Genomic DNA, 22,915 nt, shown 5'->3' with positions numbered 1-22,915 from the left:
CACACTGTCACAACTGCACGCGCACTTTTTATGTTGTATCGGTGTGCATCTAAAGCCACTTTGGATTGGACTTTAATCATGCTCTCGACTCACAGTGGTACTCTTGTGTCTCACACCAGATGGCTTTCTACGCTCAGGAGACATACGTCCACAAAATAATTCATAATGAAAGCTTGATGTGAAACTGTAAACTTGCCAACATAAAGACCTTGTTATGCTGTTTCAGATGAAGATCCACATGTTAATCCGTTTAAACTGCAGAGTGACTCTCACGAGAGCACAGATCTCTACCAAGGTCATAAAATGATGCAATAGAATCATGTAATATTGTACATAAGGCAAATGGAGTAAGAAAAGGGTGTGGTAGATAGTACATAAGGCAAATGGAGTAAGAAAGGGGTGTGGTAGATAGTACATAAGTTACAGTAGACAATGTTGCACCCCAGTCCTGCAGGTAGCAGGTAGGTGTGCATTTCAAACTTATTACCAACTTGAAATGAAGGACGCCAATACATCGTTTTTCTATAGGACGACCATATTAGGACGGTCCTTGGGGTAATCCTATATATATATATATATATATATATATATATATATATATATATATATATATATCAAGCACCCCCAACGACCCTTTAAGGACAAGCGGTAGAAAATGTATATATATGTATATATATATATATATATATATATATATGTACAGTACAGGTCAAAAGTTTGGACACACCTTCTCATTCAATTAGTTTTCTTTTTTTTTCATGACTATTTACATTGTAGATTGTCACTGAAGGCATCAAAACTATGAATGAACAATGAACACATGTGGAGTTATGTACTTAACAAAAAAGGTGAACTAACTGAAAACATGTTTTATATTCTAGTTTCTTCAAAATAGCCACCCTTTGCTCTGATTACTGCTTTGCATACTCTTGGCATTCTTTCGATGAGCTTCAAGAGGTAGTCACCTGAAATGGTTTTCACTTCACAGGTGTGCTTGAAGCTCATCGAGAGAATGCCAAGAGTGTGCAAAGCAGTAATCAGATGAAAGGGTGGCTATTTCGAAGAAACTAGAATATAAAACATGTTTTCAGTTATTTCATCTTTTTTTGTTAAGTACATAACTCATGTGTTCATTCATAGTTTTGATGCCTTCAGTGACAATCTACAATGTAAATAGTCATGATAATAAAGAAAACGCATTGAATGAGAATGTGTGTCCAAACGTTTGGCCTGTAATGTATATACAGTATATATATTTATATATAATAGGGCTGTCAACGTTAACGCATGTCCCATCCATCCATTTTCTTGATTAATAAAAATAAATTATCGCACTATCAAATGTTATTGAAGATTAATCACTTCCGTGTTAAAGCTTAACCTGGAAGTCACGCACATTTGTTACATGGTCTGTGATTGTAAGGAGGGGCGGCCAATTTCGGTTCAAAACAGAACTTTGGATAAAACTAAAGTAATTGTTGGTCTTGCAGCGACAAACGTTTCAATCATCGGCGCACATCAAGTTTAAAATACCATCTTAAAGCAAAACACGTACCCGAGGATGGCGCCGAGAGTGTTGCCAATCCTCTTGGCGACTTTTATTAAAAACAGCTACTAGTGACAAATCTAGCGACTTTTCCCGGTGATATTGGAGACTTTATTGTGTCTTGGAGACTCTGAGGTGAAAGCAAGCACCAGTCACCGTCCTCAGCGAGCAGTGACGGGTTCTGCCGGTCAGCTTCTGCTGCTTCGCCGATAGCTACATGCTAGCATGAATGCTAGCTACATTGATATGTAGCAGAGGAGAACGCTACGCTGGCAAAGTTGCCTAATTCATTGTTGCCAACAAAAGTAGTACAGTTAAGTTAAACATATGCCTTTGCTAAATGGACAGCCACCACATGCAGGACATCTAACATCTGTGAAGACAAAGTCCTGCAAGAAGATGTAATTCATATTACCACAGCTGACCTGTCGGACAATACTTTGGAGAGGCATAATTACAGAAAGGGAAAATCAACTGTACTACACAAACAAGAGCATCAACTACAGACTGTATTTTGCTTCCTCGAGAAAATTGGACATCTGTAAGTAATCACAAGCTGTAAATCGCATTGTACCAAAAAAAGAGATCAGCATTGTCATCTGAAAAAGGTAAAGAAACTTGTTTATTTCAACAACTGTTTAAACTAAGAGTAAATGGTGCACTATGTTAAGTTGTTTATGAGTGTGTTTACTACATCAACGATTAGTCACTACACCTTGTTTGCAAGATTATTGCAAACTGCAAAGACCACATTTGTGCAAGTCAGTGACTTGCAGTTAAGTAAAACATTTCAAAAACGTTTCTGTATGACATTCTGACTACCAAATTGCATCTTTACCCAAATATTGGAGCATTTTCTTCAGCAAATTTTATTTATGCAAGCAAATAAAAACCTGTGATTAATCAGAGGTTTAGAGTGTGATTAATCTGATTAAAAATGTATCACTTGACAGCCCTGCTATATATATATATATATATATATATATATATATATATATATATATATATATATATATATATATATATATATATGTATGTATGTATGTATGTATGTATGTATGTATGTATGTATGTATGTATGTACGTACATATATATATATATATATATATATATATATATATATATGTACATACATACATACATACATACATACATATATATATATATATATATATATATATATATATATATATATATATATATATATATATATATATATATATATATACACACACACATATATGTATACATATATACATATATATATATATATATACATATATATATATATATATATATATATATATATATATATATATATATATATATATATAAAATCATCAGCCCGGATGTTGGGTCTTGGGCGCAGTTGGGTGTTCCAACAGAACAATGACCCCAAACACACGTCAAAAGTGGTAAAGTAATGGCTAAGTCTATGAATGGCTATAATGAAGGTTTTAGAATGGCCTTCCCAAAGTCCTCACTTAAACGTGTGGACAATGCTGAAGAAACAAGTCCATGTCAAAAAACCAACAAATTTAGCTGAACTGCACCAAATTTGTCAAAAGGAGTGGTCAAACATTCAACCAGACGTTTACCAGAAGCTTGTGGGTGTCTACCAAAAGCGCCTTATTGCAGTGAAACTTGCCAAGGGACATGTAACCAAATATTAACATTGCTGTATGTATACTTTTGACCCAGCAGATTTGGTCACATTTTCAGTAGACCCATAATAAATTCATAAAAGAACCAAACTTCATGAATGTTTTTTGTGACAAACTCTATCACAAAAAAAAATAAAAAATAAGAGTTGTAGAAATGATTGGAAACTCAAGACAGCCATGACTTGATGTTCTTTACAAGTGTATGTAAACTTTTGACCAGGACTGTATATATATATATATATATATATATATATATATATATATATATATATATATATATATATATACATATATATATATATATATATATATATATATATATATATATATATACATATATATATATATATATATATATATATATATATATATATATTAGGGCAAAGACATGCACCTGGGGATAAGTTGATTGGCAACACTAAATGGTCCCTAGTGTGTGAATGTGAGTGTGAATGTTGTCTGTCTATCTGTGTTGGCCCTGCGATGAGGTGGCGACTTGTCCAGGGTGTACCCCGCCTTCCGCCCGATTGTAGCTGAGATAGGCTCCAGCGCCCCCCGCGACCCCAAAGGGAATAAGCGGTAGAAAATGGATGGATGGATGGATATTAGGGCTGCAACTAAAGATTAATTTGATAATCGATTAATATGTTGATTATTACTTCGATTAATCGATTAATAATCAGATAAAAGAGACAAACTACATTTCTATCCTTTCCAGTATTTTAATGGAAAAAAAACAGCATACTGGCACCATGTTCTGGACATTGGGGGAGCAGCATACACCAATAATAACACAGAAATGTAACTCATCAGATCAGAACTGGATCAGATATTGTACATGTTTCTGTTGTGAATAATAAAGGATTAATTTTACGCTGCCTCTGAATAATAGCATGACATATTCCAGCACCTTCATAACGTTTAGTTATACTAAAGCGTCACTCAAATCTAAATATATTTATATAGCTTTATCGGGCCCGGCTACATTGATCCATTATGAAACCAACCTGAGATATTTCTGTCCGTTACGTTTATTTCGAAATTGTTAACCGTGCGTTTTCTCTCTCAAAACGGAGTCAAATGTGCCGGAGACACATTATCAGCCCCGCGTTGTAACAAAGGCATAACGTTAACGTTACTCACAAAAAAAGCTGAACTCATGAATGCTTGTTGCCACGATGGACTTAAAAAGTTACGTACCGTGAGTTCTTCTCTTCATCCATGGCTTCAACATGTTTCCTTTTCAGGTGCTCCTGAAGCAATGTTGCACTTCCGTGCCATTTTGCAGGAAACGGTCTTCTTTGAAGTCTTTAAAGTGAAGTGTTCCCACACTTTTGACGACTTAGGTCGTACACTTTTCTCTATTGAAGTAATAACCTCTTCTTCTTCTTTTTGTTTTTATGGCGGTTGGCAAGCAACCTTGTGGTGTGCATTACCGCCACCTACTGTAATGGAGTGTGGACCGAGGTGGATCCCTACTCTATATTATTTTATTTAACCCAGTATTTTTTAAATATGTGTATATTGCTTTACAACCTATGTGTTCTGAGTGCAATCCTAATATATCTTCCACTGCTAACCCAATATTCTCTTTCGCTAACTTACTTTCCAGTATTTCCCTTTCTCTATTATATTTCCTACAATGTATTAAACCATGTCCTACACTTTCTATCTGTTGGCAAGAATCACACAGTCCTGTAGTATGTTTCCCTATCAATTTTAATGAACTATTTAGATATGTATGTCCTAATCTCATTCTAATAATAATGTCTTCTTCCTTCCTATTTCTATTGCCTCCTCTCATTACACCTACTCTCCTCTGGACTTTGTAATACTCTCTACCTTTTGTTTCCTTATTCCAATTATCCTGCCACTTTTTATTGTGTTCCATCTTAATTATGTTCTTCACTTCTTCTTTACTGTGCTTAATCTCCATGTTTACTTTTGTTTTAGTGGTTGCTTGTTTTGCGTACTTATCCGCTAATTCGTTCCCCTCAACTCCTACATGAGCAGGAACCCAAAGAAATGTTACCACACCTCCCGCTTTATTTATTCTGTAATTTGCCTGAACTATTTCATAAACTAAATCTTGTCTTGTTTCTGATGCTATGTTTTTTATGCTAATCAATGCACTGCTGGAGTCTGAGCACACGACTGCTTTTCTTGCTTTATTTTCTTCTATCCAATGAATTGCCATATAAATTGCTACCAATTCTCCCGTAAAAACAGATAACTTATCACTAATTCTTTTATTTAATACTATGTTTCCTTGTGGGATAACAGCTGCTGCTCCTACCTTATTATTTATAGTTTTTGATGCATCTGTGTACACCATGATGTTGTCTAAAAACGTTTCCTCAATCCATTGTTCTATCTGGTAACTATTTAAATGTCTATTCTTTAGTAATTGCATGTTTACATTTGGGGTTTCATACATCCACGGTGGTATTGCAGGGATTGGTACTGTAGGGCTAACTTTAATATTATCAATTTGAGCTTTATTACATATGTCTCCTATTATCCACTTGAAACTATTCATTTTTTTCTTCTCTTTTTCTTGGCAGTTTAGTAACACTTGATGGGTTGGATGTCCATGCTTGGACCCTTTTGAGTTTGCCCAATAAACTGCTGACAATTGATCTCTCCTCATATCTAAAGGTTTTTCATTCATCTCTACTTGTAATGCTGCAACTGGGGTTGATTTTGTAGCTCCACAACATAACCTTAAAGCCTGTGATTGGATCCTGTCTATTTCCCCAAGTAATGTTTTTGAAGCAGATTGATAAATAATGCATCCATAATCAATAACAGATCGAATTAAAGTGATATATATATTGCTTTCAATGTCTGCCTATCAGCCCCCCAATCTTTACCCCTCAAAGCCCTCATTATATTTAATACTTTTCTCCACTATTTTGCTGATGTGGGTTGACCAGTTAATATTTTTATCAAACCATGTACCCAAATATTTAAATACTTGTACCTCTTCTATATTTTCTCCATAGAGTTTAATTTGGAGCTTGTTTTGTACTTTCCTCTTTGTAAAATGTATGACTTTTGTCTTTCCAACAGAGAATCTTAAACCCCAAGCTGTTCCCCATTCTTGAACATTATTTACCGCTTTTTGAATCTTCTTTTCTATATGATTAGTATTTCTACCTCTCTTCCACATCATTCCATCATCAGCAAACAGTGCCACATCCACCAACCCTTCTACTTCACTAAAAACTTAATGTATCATTATTGAAAATAATACTGGACTTATTATACTCCCTTGCGGGGTCCCATTTTCCACTTCATATACTCTGCTGTATTCATTCTCTATTTTTACTAATATTGTTCTACTTGTTAAGAAGTCTTTTATCCATCTATACATTTTCCCTCTAATCCCAATTTTATTTAGTTTTATCAGCAACCCTTATTTCCACAACATATCATAAGCTTTCTCTATATCAAAAAATGCTGCAATTATACTTTCTTTATTTATTTGTCCCTTTCTAATTTCCTCTTCCAGCTGCACTGCTGCGTCGTTTGTGTTTCTTGCTTTGCGAAATCCACTTTGGTAGTTTTTTGTTATTTCTTTTGACTCTAAATAAAATACTAGTCTTTCATTAATCCTTTTTTCCATTACTTTGCCCAAATTTGAGGTCAATGCTATCAGCCTATAATTACCTGCCTCTTCCAGGTCTTTCCCTGGTTTGCATATTGGAATTATTACAGCTTCTTTCCACTCCGCTGGTAATTTTCCTTCTTCATATATCCTATTATATAATATCAAGACCACTTCTTTGCCAATCCTACTTAAGTTTTTGATCATCTGATAACTCACCTGGTCTTTTCCTGGTGTTGTATTTTTAAAATTTTTCAATATTCGAACCATTTCATTCAAAGAAAATTTCATATCTATAGTGTTGGTTAACCTATTATCGTTGTCTTCCATCATTTCCCCAATATTTAAACTAATTGTTTCTTCTCTCTTTTGTTTTTCTACATTTCTCAAATTATCATTACTGTGCACTTTAACAAATGCTTTTGCTAAAAGTTCTGCTTTTTCTTTATTTTCTACCACACACCGTGTCCCATCTTTCATCACATGATTTTTATGTTCATTTCTGATCCCTGACATTTTCTTGATCATTCCCCACACTTGGCCTAAAGGAGTAGTTCTATTTAATGATTCACAAAACTTTCTCCAATAGTGTTTTCTTGTCTTTTTAATAACGTACCTTACTTTAGCTTGGTGCCTTTTATATTGGATCATATCTTGGAAATTATGTGTTCTTCTTAATATTCTAAATGCTCTATTCCGTTCTTTTATTGCGTCTGTGCACGCTTGTGTCCACCACGGCACTATCTTCCTTTTCCCTATACTACTCCTTGGTATGCTCTTTTTGGCTGCTTCCGTTATGCACTTTGTAATATCTGTATTCAGTTGTTCAATATCTTGATTTATATCCACTTCTTTTAATGTCATGTCGGTACTTTCCCTAAATTGTCCCCAATCACCGTGATTATACTTCCATCTTCCTTCTATTTTAGTGCTTTCTGTCCTTTGGTTTATGTTTATGTGAATGAAGATTGGGTAGTGATCACTTCCTATAGTGCTGTCTTTATTTACTTCCCACTCTACCTTTCCTGCTAACCCTTGTGACACTAGTGTTAAATCTATTGCTGTTTCTTTACCCGTAACTAACATCTAACCTTGTTCCCGACCCATCATTCACACACACCAGTTCTTTTTCCTCCAAAAATGCTTCCAATGTTTCCCCATTCTAGTCATCCCTTTCACCCCACATTGTGCTATGTGCATTAAAGTCACCACTCCAAATGATATTGCCAATCCAGTGCTCGACTATTGTTTCTAGTTGATGAATTTGTAATTTCTTGCACGGATTATAGAAGTTTAGCACTTTGTGTCTTTCTTTATTATTCCATACTTCTACCCCTACTATTTCTAGTTCTTGTTTTTCTTTTAATATTGTATAATGCATGTCTTCTTTAATAAATATGGCACATCCTCCTCCTTGCCCATCATTCCTATCTTTACGTATTGTTATGTATCCTTTTATTATAAAGCTCAATTTTGGCTTCAGCCAGGTTTCTTGAATACATAGTATATGTGGTTTATTTTTCATATTATTAATATATCCCTTTAGTTCCTGTCCGTTTGCTATTAAACTTCTGGCATTCCACTGAACAATTAACATGGCGTTGGATTGTGGTAACATGACTCCGTCTCGTCTACTCTCTGTAGTTCACCTTGTACCGGTACCTGTTCCCAAGATAGTTCTTTTAAATTTAAGAACTTTGCTGCTGCTTTGACAATTATTTTGATCTTCTCAGTTTTATTTCTTGCCTGTTCTGTGCAGTTTATTACATATGCCAAGAACACAACTAGCTTGTCCATGGAAAGTCCTGTATTTGCTGCCTCTTGTTTTTTATTACTTGAACTATTGTCACTTCTGTTTTGTTCTGAACTATTCTCACTTCTATCTTGTTCTGCACTTTCTTGATTTCTTACTTTAACTGCCTCTGTGTATGTAATATTTATTTCTACTCTGATTTGCTGTACTTCTGTTGCCTGTTCTGCGATGAGGTGGCGACTTGTCCAGGGTGTACCCCGCCTTCCGCCCGATTGTAGCTGAGATTGGCTCCAGCGCCCCCCGCGACCCCGAAGGGAATAAGCGGTAGAAAATGGATGGATGGATGGATGTTGCCTGTTTCCTAATGACACATCCCCCATACGCTGCTGTGTGATTCCCGTCACAGTTACAACACTTGACCAGTATATTGTCTCCACATTGTCCATATTCATGCTCTCCTCCACACCTTCCACATCTCAACTTAGCATGGCACACACTGGCTATGTGCCCATAGCGTTGCCACTTGAAACAGCGTATTGGGGGTGGGACGTAAGCTCTAACGTAAAAGCTTAAAAACCCAATCATAATTCTTTGCGGTAGGACTTCCTCGACAAACTGTACTAATACAGATTCGCTCTCCGTCTTTTCTCCATTTCTAAATGCCATCATTCTTGTCATCATCTTGACAGTACCCCCTTTTATTTGTCTTTTCAATTCTTCTAAATTTTCACCTCTTGGGATTCCTGTCACTACTCCTCTTGCCCCCTTTCGTTCTCCCACTTCCATTTTTTCCTTTATTATCTTATTGCAAAGTTTTTGCAACCACATTGCTTTACTCTTTTGCTCTCCATTTTTGCATTTAATCAAAAGTCGTCCGTCCCTAAGCACCTTCGCTATCTCCACCTCTCCGATGTCCTTCTTTAACCCCTTAACCAGTGTCATCAAACTTATGTCATTCATGTCTTGACCTGATTTAAATGTATATATGATCCTGTAATTATCTTCCATAGTCTTTTTCCTCTTTTCTACTTCTTCATCTTCTTCGTGTACTCTTTTAGCACTCGATTTTCCTTCATGCCCTCCACTCCCCTTCTTTCCTCTCTCCCCTCTAGTCCTATCCACGTCCATACCTTCCTCATACATCCCGTCACTATCCCCTTCCATCTCGATCCAGTCACAAAACAGCTTATGCACAACCGCCAAGAAGATTTAGATACTCTCACTTGTTAGCCACCACTCCTTGGTTTACTTCCGCCTTCACTCCCACAGACTCAACTCCTCCCAAGCAATAACCTCAAGATGTTTCTCCGATTAACTATCCGTACTGTTTTCCTGCACCGTTTTTCGAATGTTCCAGCAAAGGAGACGACGTCGTCACGTGAGCTGCACATGACACATCATTGGCTAGCTTACGCCACCTCATGAGACGTAGCCTCAGCGCCACCCTGGCGCTGTTTTGTACTGTTTTTGTACTTATTTTGATTATTGTTTCTCAGCTGTTTGTAAATGTTGCAATTTATAAATAAAGGTTTATTTAAAAAAAACAAAAAAACGAAAAAATAAAAATAAATAAAAATAATAAACTCCGCGCATGCGCATAGCATAGTTTCAATGAATCGATGACTAAATTAATCGCCAACTATTTTTATAATCGATTTAATCGATTAGTTGTTGCAGCCCTAATATATATATATATATATATATATATATATATATATATATATATATATATATATATATATATATATATATATATATATATATATATATATATATATATATGTATGTATCAGTGATGTGCAGTCAGGGGAGGCGTAAACAAAAAAAAAAATCCTTAAATTGTTATATGTATCCAGTGATTATACTATAAAGTTATTTTCCATTTAACTTCACCAGTTTTAGATTATTTTTATTCAAAATCGCTGAATTTTCACATTTGCCGTTCAAATACTGAGAAGAGACTTGTGGTGATCAGCAGCCAGTTGAGGTACGTCACTGAGTTGAGCCTCACTATGGATTGCACAATGACTCGGCTAACTGCTGGCCTGCTGTGCAGTGAGACTGTATTGCTATATGAATTATATTATACATTTACATAGTTTAGTTAGCTGATACAGTGTATTTTGTCAACAACTGCATGTGTGTAATGTATTTCTTGTGCTGAGCAATCATAAAACGGCTGCGAAGACGCATTGGCTGAGGCACGCAGTAATCCCGCCTCCTAGTGGTAGAGTTGTGCCGGATAATGCACCCCCACCGTAGAATGCACCCCCTGACGGGAGTGTTATATCAACTAAAGCCCACACTTAAAGTTTCTACGTGCAAGATTGAATCTATTTAAAAAAGTTATTTAATTAGAAGCCAAAAAGTGCAAAAACAATAATGTTCGTGTTGGAGGAGTTGTGAATGACTGCTGGGCTACCTGCAGACTGCAGCACGGATGGGCATCAGCCGATCCTCCTCCACAGTCATTGCTTATGCAATGAAAGAGTTCGGCTGGTCGCTAGAGAAGGCATACAACTTTGTCAAGGAAAAGAGGAGCATCACACGACCGAACGCAAGTTTCATGCGACAGCTGGCAGAGTACAAGGGCATCCTCGATGCGAGGTACCCTGCATTTCTTGACATGTGCGTGTAGTTGTCCAAACTCATTCCTATTTGTAAGATTTGTATTTGATCTATACATTCAGCAAACAGAGGTGTTGGAGGAGTTGTGAATGACTGAAATATGAAATCCGTGCTGCAGTTGCTACTGGGCCACAACATAAGGTACACCTGCAGACTGCAGCACGGATTTCATATTTCATTCATTCACAACTCCTCCAACACGAACATTATTCTTTTTGCACTTTTTGGCTTCTTATTAAATAACTTTTTTAAATAGATTCAATCTTGCACGTGGAAACTTTAAGTGTGGGCTTTAGTTGATATAACACTCCCGTCAGGGGGTGCATTCTACGCCGGGGGTGCATTATCCGGCACAACAGCGGCGCATGGACTTCATTTATAAGTAAAGGTTAGACCATAATAAGGTTTTTTTTTATTAAATGTGCTTTTTTGTGTGCTACAGTTTGTATGTGTAAAGTTAAAGTCAAGTTAAAGTAGCAATGATTGTCACACACACTAGGTGTGGTGAAATTTGTCCTCTGCATTTGACCCATCCCCTTGATCACCCCCTGGGAGGTGAGGGGAACATTGGGCAGCAGCGGCGCTGCGCCCGGGAATAATTTTTGGTTATTTAACCCCCAATTCCAACCCTTGATGCTGAGTGCCAAGCAGGGAAGAATGCTGGTATGAGCTTTTAAACACAACCCGTTAACTGCTGCCAATCAAATGGTGAATAAGATTCTCTTTAGGGTTCATATGTTTGTAAATCTGACTGTGATGAAGTCAGTGCCTCACCAGCCATGAACCTCACCGCACGTCACTGGTATGTATATATATATATATATATATATATATATATATATATATATATATATATATATATATATATATATATATATATATATATATATATATATATATATATATATATATATCAAGTTCAGACAATTATGAACATCATTATGAACCTAATTAGAGATGGCAAATAGCCTGGATAGCAGCCGTGAGACGATCAAACTTTACTTTAATGCCATCACCTGATACAATGTTGGTGGTTCAAAGCATTTTCAGACCAAATCATATTTTATTTAGTAGGATGTTAGCGTGAGCCAAGCTAGCTGTGGGCAAGTTTACAAACAATGTACAGTATTTTTTGTTTACTTTTAGTGTTGGGTAAGCACAAAAATGAATGAGTATTATTTCCGGAGAAATAGCGCAGTGATCAAAGTATTTAAAAGTAACAATGGGCTTGTTTTTTCAGGGAAACCTGCTAATGAAACGAAGCGGGGAGACAGCACTCATCTCGGACATGTAAGCGATATAAACCGTAGATTACGCGCAATTTGAGGACAATGTGCCTTAACAAACTTTGCAATCTGATGTTCTTCACTGGTATTTTTATAAAAATGTGTCAGGTAGTTCTTACGTAGTGATGCAAACCACAAACTAATATATTGAAAAAACACATTTGCAGAGATAATACCATCTACTTTCTGAAATTTTAGCCTTAGTCGAAAGGAACAAAAAAAATCGTTCACTGGAACTGCAACTGCAGTTCCACTTCCACTTACAATTACTGTATTTGCTTTTTCACATTCTCATTTTAAGAAAAATATATTTTGTAATGTCCACATCAAGTTGTTTAGCACTTCTTTTTTTTTTCCCCTCTAATTGACTGTCACTTAATAGTCACTCTCACTATATTTATTTACTGATCTATGTAATTTAATCGACTTGATCACAGTTTTAAATAATCATTTTAGTATGCTGTCTAATGTGGAAATTCATTGTATTTCTGGTTGTGTTGTTAATAATTAACAATGCCTCTCTAAATAATGACATTTTGCGTGCTGTAAATCATTTGAATGATGACACACATTACGTTATGTAAATCACGTCATTAGCTGCGTAGCGCTGAATATTAAATATGAACAATTTGGCAATTCATTACTCATTTGAGGCCAACACAACATGTCATTGGGGTAGAACAACGACATGACAACAAACAAGTATTTTCGTGCAATTCAATGAAGACAAATTCATCGCAGTTAGCCCATTTAAAGTGTAATTATCTCCAAAGTGAGCAACTAAGTGGTTGGGTCAACGTGTACGTGCACACATTTGTGCGTGCGTGTGTGTGTGAGACAGATGGAAGCAGGGTCACCAAAGGCTAATTAATTTCTTTTCATAATTTCTCAAGTGCCAAAGCAATCCATTAGACCCGACTGGCTATAAATCATCTGCCCCACCGTGTGTGTGTATTTGTGAGTGTGCGTGTGTCTGTGCGCACCACAGGAAATCGCAGCAACCGAATCTGTGGAAAAATTGTGTAAATCGCAATGTAATGCAGTGAGTTGGAGCCGCGGCATATGTGATTTAACTTATACTGAATTGAATCAAAGTGATTACAATCAGATCACAATTACCACAAAATCACAACTTCAAAGGAGCCACGCACATTACTGCAGCTGCTAAATAACATTTTAACAGTCACACAAGTGTAAAATTAAGTTAAATCCCTATGAAAACAACACAATCTGTTAGAAATGTTACAGCCTGGACAAAGACTGTTTTCAACTGTGTGATTAAATCCACTGTCATACAAACAAACTCACAGGATACATTTGGTTAATCAAAACAAATTAATCACTTGCCTGAAAAGCTTAAATTGTATATATAGATAATATTGTGTATAATCCATCCACTGTAAAAGAAAAACATCCACTGAATGCTAGAAAACTCACCTAACTGACAACTTTTCATCTCTCTTTAGTCTCTGCCTTGTATCTGTCTGAAATGTTCAACACTAATCAGCAAACATGTTTGATCATGCTCTTCCTGCTCAGACATCGATCGTTGTAAGAAAATACATATTCACTCTAGGGCTGGGAGATATATCGATATGCGCGATATATCGCGGGTTTGTCTCTGTGCGATATAGAAAATGACTATATTGTAATATTCGAGTATGCGTTCTCACGCAGTTGCTTTTAGCTGCTGGCATTACACTACAGGCTCTTCTCACTCTTTCCTGTCTCTCCTTCTCACAGACAGCAAGCGCAGCCTCTACACACGTCACGTACTGTCACGTCATACGTCACATTCGTATACGCCCTCGCGCAGCAAAGAGGTAGCAGCATGGCTAACGTTAGCTGTGATGCTAGCAGTAATACGAGCAAAAGAAGGTGCGAATCTGGTAACAAATGAAGGAATAATTAATTCCCCCCAAAAACAGCAGGGGGTCCATCGTCTGGCGGTGGTTTGGCTTCAAGTGGGAATATGTCGAACAGACAACCGTAATTTGTCAAGTGTGGGGTGAAAGCCTTGCTATAAAAAGTAGCATTACTGCTAATATGTAGCATCATTTGAAAAGTCACCTGCTAGAGAATGTACAGTGCTTACTCCGCACGTCAACATCTCCGTTCAGTGCCACACGCCCACACCATCAAAATACAGAGGCAAACATTTCCAGATCAACACCGTATGAAAAAATAGTGATTTTTTTTTGTTGTGATTTTCTTCTCTGCATGAAAGTTTTAAAGTAGCATATATTAATGCAGTATGAAGAAGAATGTTTTAATGTAGACACATATAATCATCATACTGCTGTGATTATATGCATCAAGTGTTCATTCAAGGCTAAGGCAAAATTTCGAGATATATATCGTGTATCGCGATATGGCCTTAAAATATCGCGACATTAAAAAAAGGCCATATCACCCAGCCCTAATTCACTCCTTTGAATTTCACAGAAATTAATCCACACTTTATCGTCACCATGCTCAGATTAGCATAATTTTTTATATGCTTGCTTGAGCTCAACTTTCAACAAAGGCAAAATAGAGGCCACATCAAAATTCCATTAACCAACTACATTTTTAGAGTTGCAGATCTCAGGGCTTTCAATCGATCGCAATTGGACTGTTTGGTTTGTCTTAGACAACGTTTCGCCTCTCATCCGTCAGTTCATGCTCATAGATTTAGGATTGTCGTTGGCATTGACAGTAGAATTACTTGTTTGCATCTCAACAGTTATTTCAGAGGTTTGAGAACCACTGGTCTATATTTTAAAAAGATAAATTCTAATATGGGCAGGGGTTAGTGCATGTACCTCATAGTAAGAAGGTCCTGAGTTCTATCCCCGGGCTCGGGGTCTTTCTGTGTGGAGTTTTCATGTTCTCCGCATGACTGCGGGGGTTCTGCGGTCCCCTCAGAAGGTTTCTCATTTTAGCCCATTGGGTTGAGTTTTTCTTTGCCCTGATGTGGGATCTGAGCCAAGGATGTCGTTGTGGCTTGTGCAGCCCTTTGAGACACTCGTGATTTAGGGCTATATAAATAAACTTTGATTGATTGATTGATTTAGCGTGTTTTGTATGCCCACACTATTTAGTGCTTGTTTATTTAGGATCTTAGTAGATCAGGACCTTAATGATCAAAAAATTTACACAAGTACCATGCTAATGATTTTGTCAGTTTTGGGCAGCTTGTGTTTACAGTAATAATGGTGAGGGTAATAATGGTGGTGAGAGTGGCAGAGCCCTGACGGGAAGTGAGGGAAGATGAAGGCTGGCAGCTCATTCTCTCTCTCAAAGTGCTCTGAGCTTGTCTACTGTGGAAGTGATATTGTGGCAAAATTATTTGCAAACATGTATCTCAATCTGTGCACGTGTAATCCAATTCCCGCGTGTGTGTGCTAATTTGTGTGTCTGTATATCAAAGCAAGTGTGTGTATTCATATCCGTGTATGTGTTTTTTAGATCCACGTACGTGTGTTTTAAGTTGTTTGTCTGTCTATCTGTCCCTAATCAGAAATAACCCTATGCCAAGACCGGCCTTCCGTTGTTTCTGATTGGTTTAAATTGCATAGTCTCTTCCGTGGTTGGTTAAATGTAAGCACAGTGGATTGATGGCTGGGTCTGGGATTGTTTATTTTGATCAGTCAGAGTTACTCGAATTATGGCAATAGCTGCGAAAACCATAGTTTATTTATATGAAAAAATATACAGCAGTGAATGGGAAATATAAGCGAGAGAAATGTAGAGTGTGGCGTGTGGCGTGTAGCGTGAGAAAGGGTTAAATTGCGTGACTGTCACGCTCAAAGCGAGAAGCATTACAGCTCTGAGCAAGTGTTCGAACGTGGTCTATTGTGGTTTACTTCATCGCAGAATAACATGATCAGTGGCGGCAAGGCACCTGTGGTGGTGAGTATAAGGAAAGGCAAGAGGGAGTTACAGACAGACAACTCTTTTTACATGCTCAAATCGGTGTACAGACAGATCGATATAACCAATCCCAGACCAAGCCATCAATCCACAATGCCTACATGTAACCTACCAGACAAGACACTATGCAATTTAAACCAATCAGAAACAACGTAAAGCGGTTCTTGGCGTCCCTCTTTCACACACCTCAGCTGTATGTTGTTTCTGATTGGTTTTGTGTGGTGTCTTCCGTGGTTGGTTAAATATAGGCACACCTCAGATACGCTCACAAGTTGTATTACACACTCACGAATCTGGATGCGCTCGATCAAATTGTTCATGGCAAAAGTGTCTCAAAAGTTACGTGTAAGTAGACAGCCTATCGAAGTGTTTTCTGATTAGGGACAGACAGACAACTTAAAACACACATTCGCCGATATAATGAATCTGAATACACACACTCGGACTGATATACAGACACACAAATTAGTACACATGAAAGCAAATTGGATTAAACGCGCACAGATTGAGATACATGTTTGCAAATAATTTTGCTACAATAATACTTCCATAGTCTTCTCGTTCATTTAATCACAGTGTAGGAGACAGAGTAAAAGTTTTGGGTAACAAAGTGTGTGGGGGTGTGTCTGTAGGGTCGAAGAGAGGTGTTGGTCACGTGGGCATGGACGTGGGTGTGCCGTATGCAAACAGGAAGTACAAGCCCCGTTTCCATATGAGTTGGGAAATTGTGTTAGATGTAAATATTTAAACGGAAAATAATGATTTGCAAATAATTTTCAACCCATATTGAGTTGAATATGCTACAAAGACAACATATTTGATGTTCAAACTGATAAACATTTTTTTTTTTGCAAACAATCATTAACTTTAGAATTTTATGCCAGCAACACGTGACAAAGAAGTTGGGAAAGGTGGCAATAAATACTGATAAAGTTGAGGAATGCTCATCAAACACTTATTTGGAACATCCCACAGGTGAACAGGCAAATTGGGAACAGGTGGGTGCCATGATGAGGTATGAAAGTAGATTCCATGAAATGCTCAGTCATTCACAAACAAGGATGGGGCGAGGGTCACCACTTTGTCAACAAATGCGTGAGCAAATAGTCAAACAGTTTAAAAAAACCTTTCTCAACCAGCTATTGCAAGGAATTTAGAGATTTCACCATCTACGGTCCGTAATATCATCAAATGGTTCAGAGAATCTGGAGAAATCACTGCACGTAAGCAGCTAAGCCCGTGACCTTTGATCCCTCAGGCTGTACTGCATCAACAAGCGACATCAGTGTGTAAAGGATATCACCACATGGGCTCAGGAACACTTCAGAAACCCACTGTCAGTAACTATAGTTGGTCGCTACATCTGTAAGTGCAAGTTAAAACTCTCCTATGCAAGGCAAAAACCGTCTATCAACAACACCCAGAAACGCCGTCGGCTTCGCTGGGCCCGACCTCATCTAAGATGGACTGATACAAAGTGGAAAAGTGTTCTGTGGTCTGACGAGTCCACATTTCAAATTGTTTTTGGAAACTGTGGACGTCGTTTCCTCCGGACCAAAGAGGAAAAGAACCATCCGGATTGTTATAGGCGCAAAGTTGAAAAGCCAGCATCTGTGATGGTATGGGGGTGTATTAGTGCCCAAAACATGGGTAACTTACACATCTGTGAAGGTGCCATTAATGCTGCAACATATGTTGCCATCCAAGCAACGTTACCATGGACGCCCCTGCTTATTTCAGCAAGACAATGCCAAGCAACGTGTTACATCAACGTGGCTTCAGAGTAAAAGAGTGCGGGTACTAGACTGGCCTGCCTGTAGTCCAGACCTGTCTCCCATTGAAAATGTGTGGCGCATTATGAAGAGTAAAATATCACAACGGAGACCCCCGGACTGTTGAACAACTTAAGCTGTACATCAAGCAAGAATGGGAAAGAATTCCACCTGAGAAGCTTAAAAAATGTGTTTCCTCAGTTCCCAAACGTTTACTGAGTGTTGTTAAAAGGAACGGCCATGTAACACAGTGGTGAACATGCCCTTTCCCAACTACTTTGGCACGTGTTGCAGCCATGAAATTCTAAGTTAATTATTATTTGCCAAAAAAAAATAAAGTTTATGAGTTTGAACATCAAATATCTTGTCTTTGTAGTGCATTCAATTGAATATGGGTTGAAAAGGATTTGTAAATCATTGTATTCCGTTTATATTTACATCTAACACAATTTCCCAACTCATATGGAAACGGGGTTTGTATTTAAAGGACTAGTATGCACCTGTGCAGGGAGGAAACAAGGAATAAGAAATTGGAGAGAGGAAGGAAGGAATTGCCATACTTTTGTTGACCACTATAATTCAACTTTGATATATGCTCTGCACACGTCACACTTTCCCTATTGCACTATGGAGCGTTGTAATAACTACACAAACTGCAGTCCGGACCTCAGAGTCTTTGTACAACGAGCGTGTCATACAAGCTCCAGAAGGAAAGTTTGGTTGCAACATACATCTGCTCTTTATCTCTTCAGTTTACTTATTGTTTCTGACTTATAAATGGGTTGTACTTGTATAGCGCTTTTCTACCTTCAAGGTACTCAAAGCGCTTTGACACTACTTCCACATTTACCCATTCACACACACATTCACACACTGATGGAGGGTGCTGCCATGCAAGGCGCTAACCAGCACCCATCAGGAGCAAGGGTGAAGTGTCTTGCTCAGGACACAACGGACATGACGAGGTTGGTACTAGGTGGGGATTGAACCAGGGACCCTCGGGTTGCGCACGGCCACTCTTTCACTGCGCCACGCCGTCCCTTATCCTCTGAATCCCTTCATACAAAATGATGATATTTTCTGTGTAAAAAAATGTATGCACTAGTTTTAATACACATTCAATACGAATCCATCTTTCTAATTTCCAGAGGGCCTTCTTTAACATGCAGTGATCACACCCTCTGCTGATTTAATCAATGACATGTTCAGGCTCGTAGAAGATCAATAACACAACACCATGTAATCTGCTCCTTAATGTCCATTACTGCTTGGCTCACTGGACTTCATCATGTGGATGTACAGTACGAGTGCATGTGATGATTTACCGCTGCAGGGCTACTAGAGTCAACCAGAGCAGCTCATAAATGCATCAAGGTTGGATTATAGGCTGAAAGCAATTTATTCAGCTTGAGATAAGGACTGTGTTTGGGATAGCAATCATTTTTCCTGTCTTTAGTTTATGTCACATTGAATGTCTGACAGCACGTTAGGTTTGATTGCAACCGCCGCGTTATCGTAAAAAGAAGCTGAGAAACGCTACACTGATGGAGTGTTAGCGCTTTACTGAGAGGCAGGGTGAGAGGAGACGGAGCGACATATGGAACGCATCAGACAACATGCAATACATCAGGGAGCTGGAGACGTGGTAAAAAGTGTCCCAAAGGAGACCTATTTCTCCACTCATTGTCCACCACACACCACGCTGCATCTGGCTTGTCTCATTGATGCCTGTGGTTGCACTCAATGATGGTGAAACCACAGTCCGCTGGATAATGGGTTAGACGGAGAGAGGAAGGATGAGTGGAATACTTTGCCTTGTTTCCAGGGGTACAGCTCGGTTTATCAGTATACCTGTGCCTCTGCAAATTTGAGTAATAGTGGAAAGAAATTGAAGCGTTGGGTGTAACTTGTATGGCACAACGAAAGGTTAAATATTTTATACTACATTGTTTTTTAACAATGTTAAAGGAGTCACATTATGATTTTTAATCAACATCAAAACCCTTATTTGTGGCTTAGCTTCACAGACCCATACTCAAGCCGCTTTCTGTCTCTGAAACAGTGTTCATTTCGTTGGCTATTGATTTTTGTCTTAGTTATCGTCAACAACCTATTTTCCCCTGACGAAAATATGACGATAACTCATCAAAACAAGATTCATGTTGACTAAAACTATAAAATAACTGAAATTTTGGTCGACGAATAAACACGAGACGAAAAGGTTGACAGAAACGAAATCCAATCATTTTTAATTTAGTCTTGAAGAAGGTGTGGGACGAGTTGGAATATATCCAATCACAGCTCTTTAAAAAGAGGCCCAATTATGAAAAAACAACTTTTTTTTACCTGATGGTACCTGCTTATGTGTATTTGGGATTTGCATAAATCCTGAACATTTTAAAACAAACCGTGGAGGCATTGCAGTGATATTCATAAAACAATCTTGCCTTAATAATAATAATAATACATTTTATTTATAAGGCGCCTTTCTGGGCACTCAAGGACACCGTACAAAATCACAACACTAAAATCAAATTGGATAAAAAACAACAACAACAACAACAACGAAGATAGAGAAGAAAAGATGATTATAATGAATAGGCAGTCAGGAAAAGGTGTGTCTTCATCCATACTTCCTCCAAACGGTCCGTTTGGACATTTCTTCAAAAGGTGTGATGTTTTGTTCAAGTGTGATGTCAGCAGATTATCCATATATGGTAGGCATTTACCCAAATATCCTTCCGTGAGTCAGCCAATTTATGTCATGTCTGTGTAATCATGTTTTGTTTTAAGTCATGTTTTGTTTAGTTATAGGACTCTTTAGTTTCTGGCTTTTCACTCCCTTGTCTTGTTTCCATGATAAACCCCATTAGTTTCACCTGTTCCACGTTTGGACTCATTGTGCACTCTTGATTGTCACCATAGCAACCCATTAGTTTTCACCTGTCACGTCACGCACCTGTTTCACGTTTTGAGTCACGCACCTGTTTTCGTTAATCATGTCTGTAGTATTTAAGTTCAGTGTTTTCAGTTTGTCTTTCTGGTGATATCTCCACATTTATGCTTCTGCGCACTCTCCACACATATGACGCTTGCTGCTCTTTTTTCATATGCCGGTTCCATGCCAAGTAAGTTTTTGTTTATTAAGCCACAGTTAGTGTTTTGTTTAATTGTTCATAGTTTCTGCCAATGTGCAAGTTTTGTGTTTATAGTCTAGTTTTGTACCTCCGCCCCTGTGCGCGCCTTTTGTTTGATCCTTTTTTTGTAGTTTTAGTGTTTAAATAAATCATGTACCCATCTTCAAGCCATGTCCGATCCAAATTCTCTTGCATCTTGGGAAAACAAAAACTCCATAGTCCAAGTCTTGACATTATGACACCAGCAAATCGCTTTCCCGCAAGGAATTTGGTCGAGGAAGGAAATTGGGAGTCGTTAGGAGCCATGGCGGAGCGAGACCTGACGTGGGGGCCAAATGGGAAGCTTATTCCTATTAGCTCCATTTGGTCCGAGGACGGCGCTGCGTCACCGCAATCCCGGAAGCGCCGCTCCAGACTGAGGACGTCAGGGAAGGTGAGAAGACCGCACGCAGCGCTCCCGCAGGCTCCTCCCACTCCGGGCGGAAGCAGGCTGCTGCCAGCTCCGCAGCTCCAAGATGACGTCAAAGACCAGGATTTTTTTTTTCTGAATTCTTTTTCTTTTGATTCCCCGCTCCCCAGGACTCAAGCCACTCCCAAGTCACAACATTTTTTTTTTCACCTACAAAATCACAGGTACACAAAAGACATTTTGGACAATTTAAAGGTGAAGTTTCTGCCTCCCTCCGCCCACCCCTAGAGAGAGTTCCAGACCACAGGGAGCGCGTCTGGTATCCGCCCCTTGAGGGGGGGGGGGGGGGGGGATAGGGCTGGGAATTGTTCAGGTGGGGTGACTCAGCATCACCATGTCAAGCCACAGCCTCCAGCACGGCCGCCACCACTAGTCTTCCAACCTGCCAAACCACAGCCTCCAGCACGGCCACCACCACCGGTCTTTCGCCATGCCAAGCCGCAACCCCCAGCTAGGCCACCTCCACCTGCACCAGTAGCTGCACCACGGCTAGCTGCTCCAAGGCTAGCACCTGTCGCTGCTCCACGGCTAGCACCTGTTGCTGCTCCACGGCTAGCACCTGTCACTGCTCCACGGCTAGCACCTGTCGCAGCTCCACGGCTAGCACCTGTCGCAGCTCCACGGCTAGCACCTGTCGCAGCTCCACGGCTAGCACCTGTCGCAGCTCCACGGATAGCACCTGTCGCTGCACCACGGCTAGCACCTGTCGCTGCACCACGGCTAGCACCTGTCGCTGCACCACGGCTAGCACCTGTCGCTGCACCATGGCTAGCACCTGTCGCTGCACCACGGCTAGCACCTGTCGCTGCACCACGCCAAGACCCACCACGCCAAGTTCCACGGCAGGCTCCAGAACCCGCACCACGCCTAGCCGCACGATGCCAAGTGCCGCCAGTCGCAGCTCCACGACGCCAAGACCCAAGCCAAGACTCGCCATGCCAAGACCAAGACCGAGACTTGCCATGCCAAGACCAAGACCGAGACTCGCCATGCCAAGACCAAGACCAAGACTCGCCATGCCAAGACCAAGACCAAGACTCGCCATGCCAAGACCAAGACCAAGACTCGCCATACCAAGACCAAGACCAAGACCAAGACCCGCCATGCCAAGACCAAGACCCGCCATGCCAAGAC

The 22,915-nt window shown here is 39.1% G+C and overlaps 1 protein-coding gene across 2 annotated transcripts in view; it reads right to left on the bottom strand.

The window, feature by feature from the left end:
• uraha (urate (5-hydroxyiso-) hydrolase a) overlaps window positions 1–22,915 on the bottom strand; it is a 133,803-nt gene that overhangs the window by 46,908 nt on the left and 63,980 nt on the right. Inside the window, exon 1 of one of the 2 annotated variants that reach the window (XM_061964168.2) lies at window positions 4,412–5,981. The exons of the other annotated variant lie outside the window; for it this stretch is intronic. Within the exon in view, the coding sequence (XP_061820152.2) occupies window positions 4,412–4,434 (23 nt within the window). The 5' untranslated portion in view covers window positions 4,435–5,981. Of the gene's footprint in view, window positions 1–4,411; window positions 5,982–22,915 lie in introns of those variants that run through there. 2 annotated transcript variants of the gene reach the window in all.

Source organism: Nerophis lumbriciformis, linkage group LG06 (assembly GCF_033978685.3).
Source record: "Nerophis lumbriciformis linkage group LG06, RoL_Nlum_v2.1, whole genome shotgun sequence".
In the NCBI taxonomy this organism is placed as follows: domain Eukaryota; kingdom Metazoa; phylum Chordata; class Actinopteri; order Syngnathiformes; family Syngnathidae; genus Nerophis; species Nerophis lumbriciformis.
Note: the sequence above shows the minus strand (reverse complement) of the source record. Positions and strands in the feature narration are given on the sequence as shown.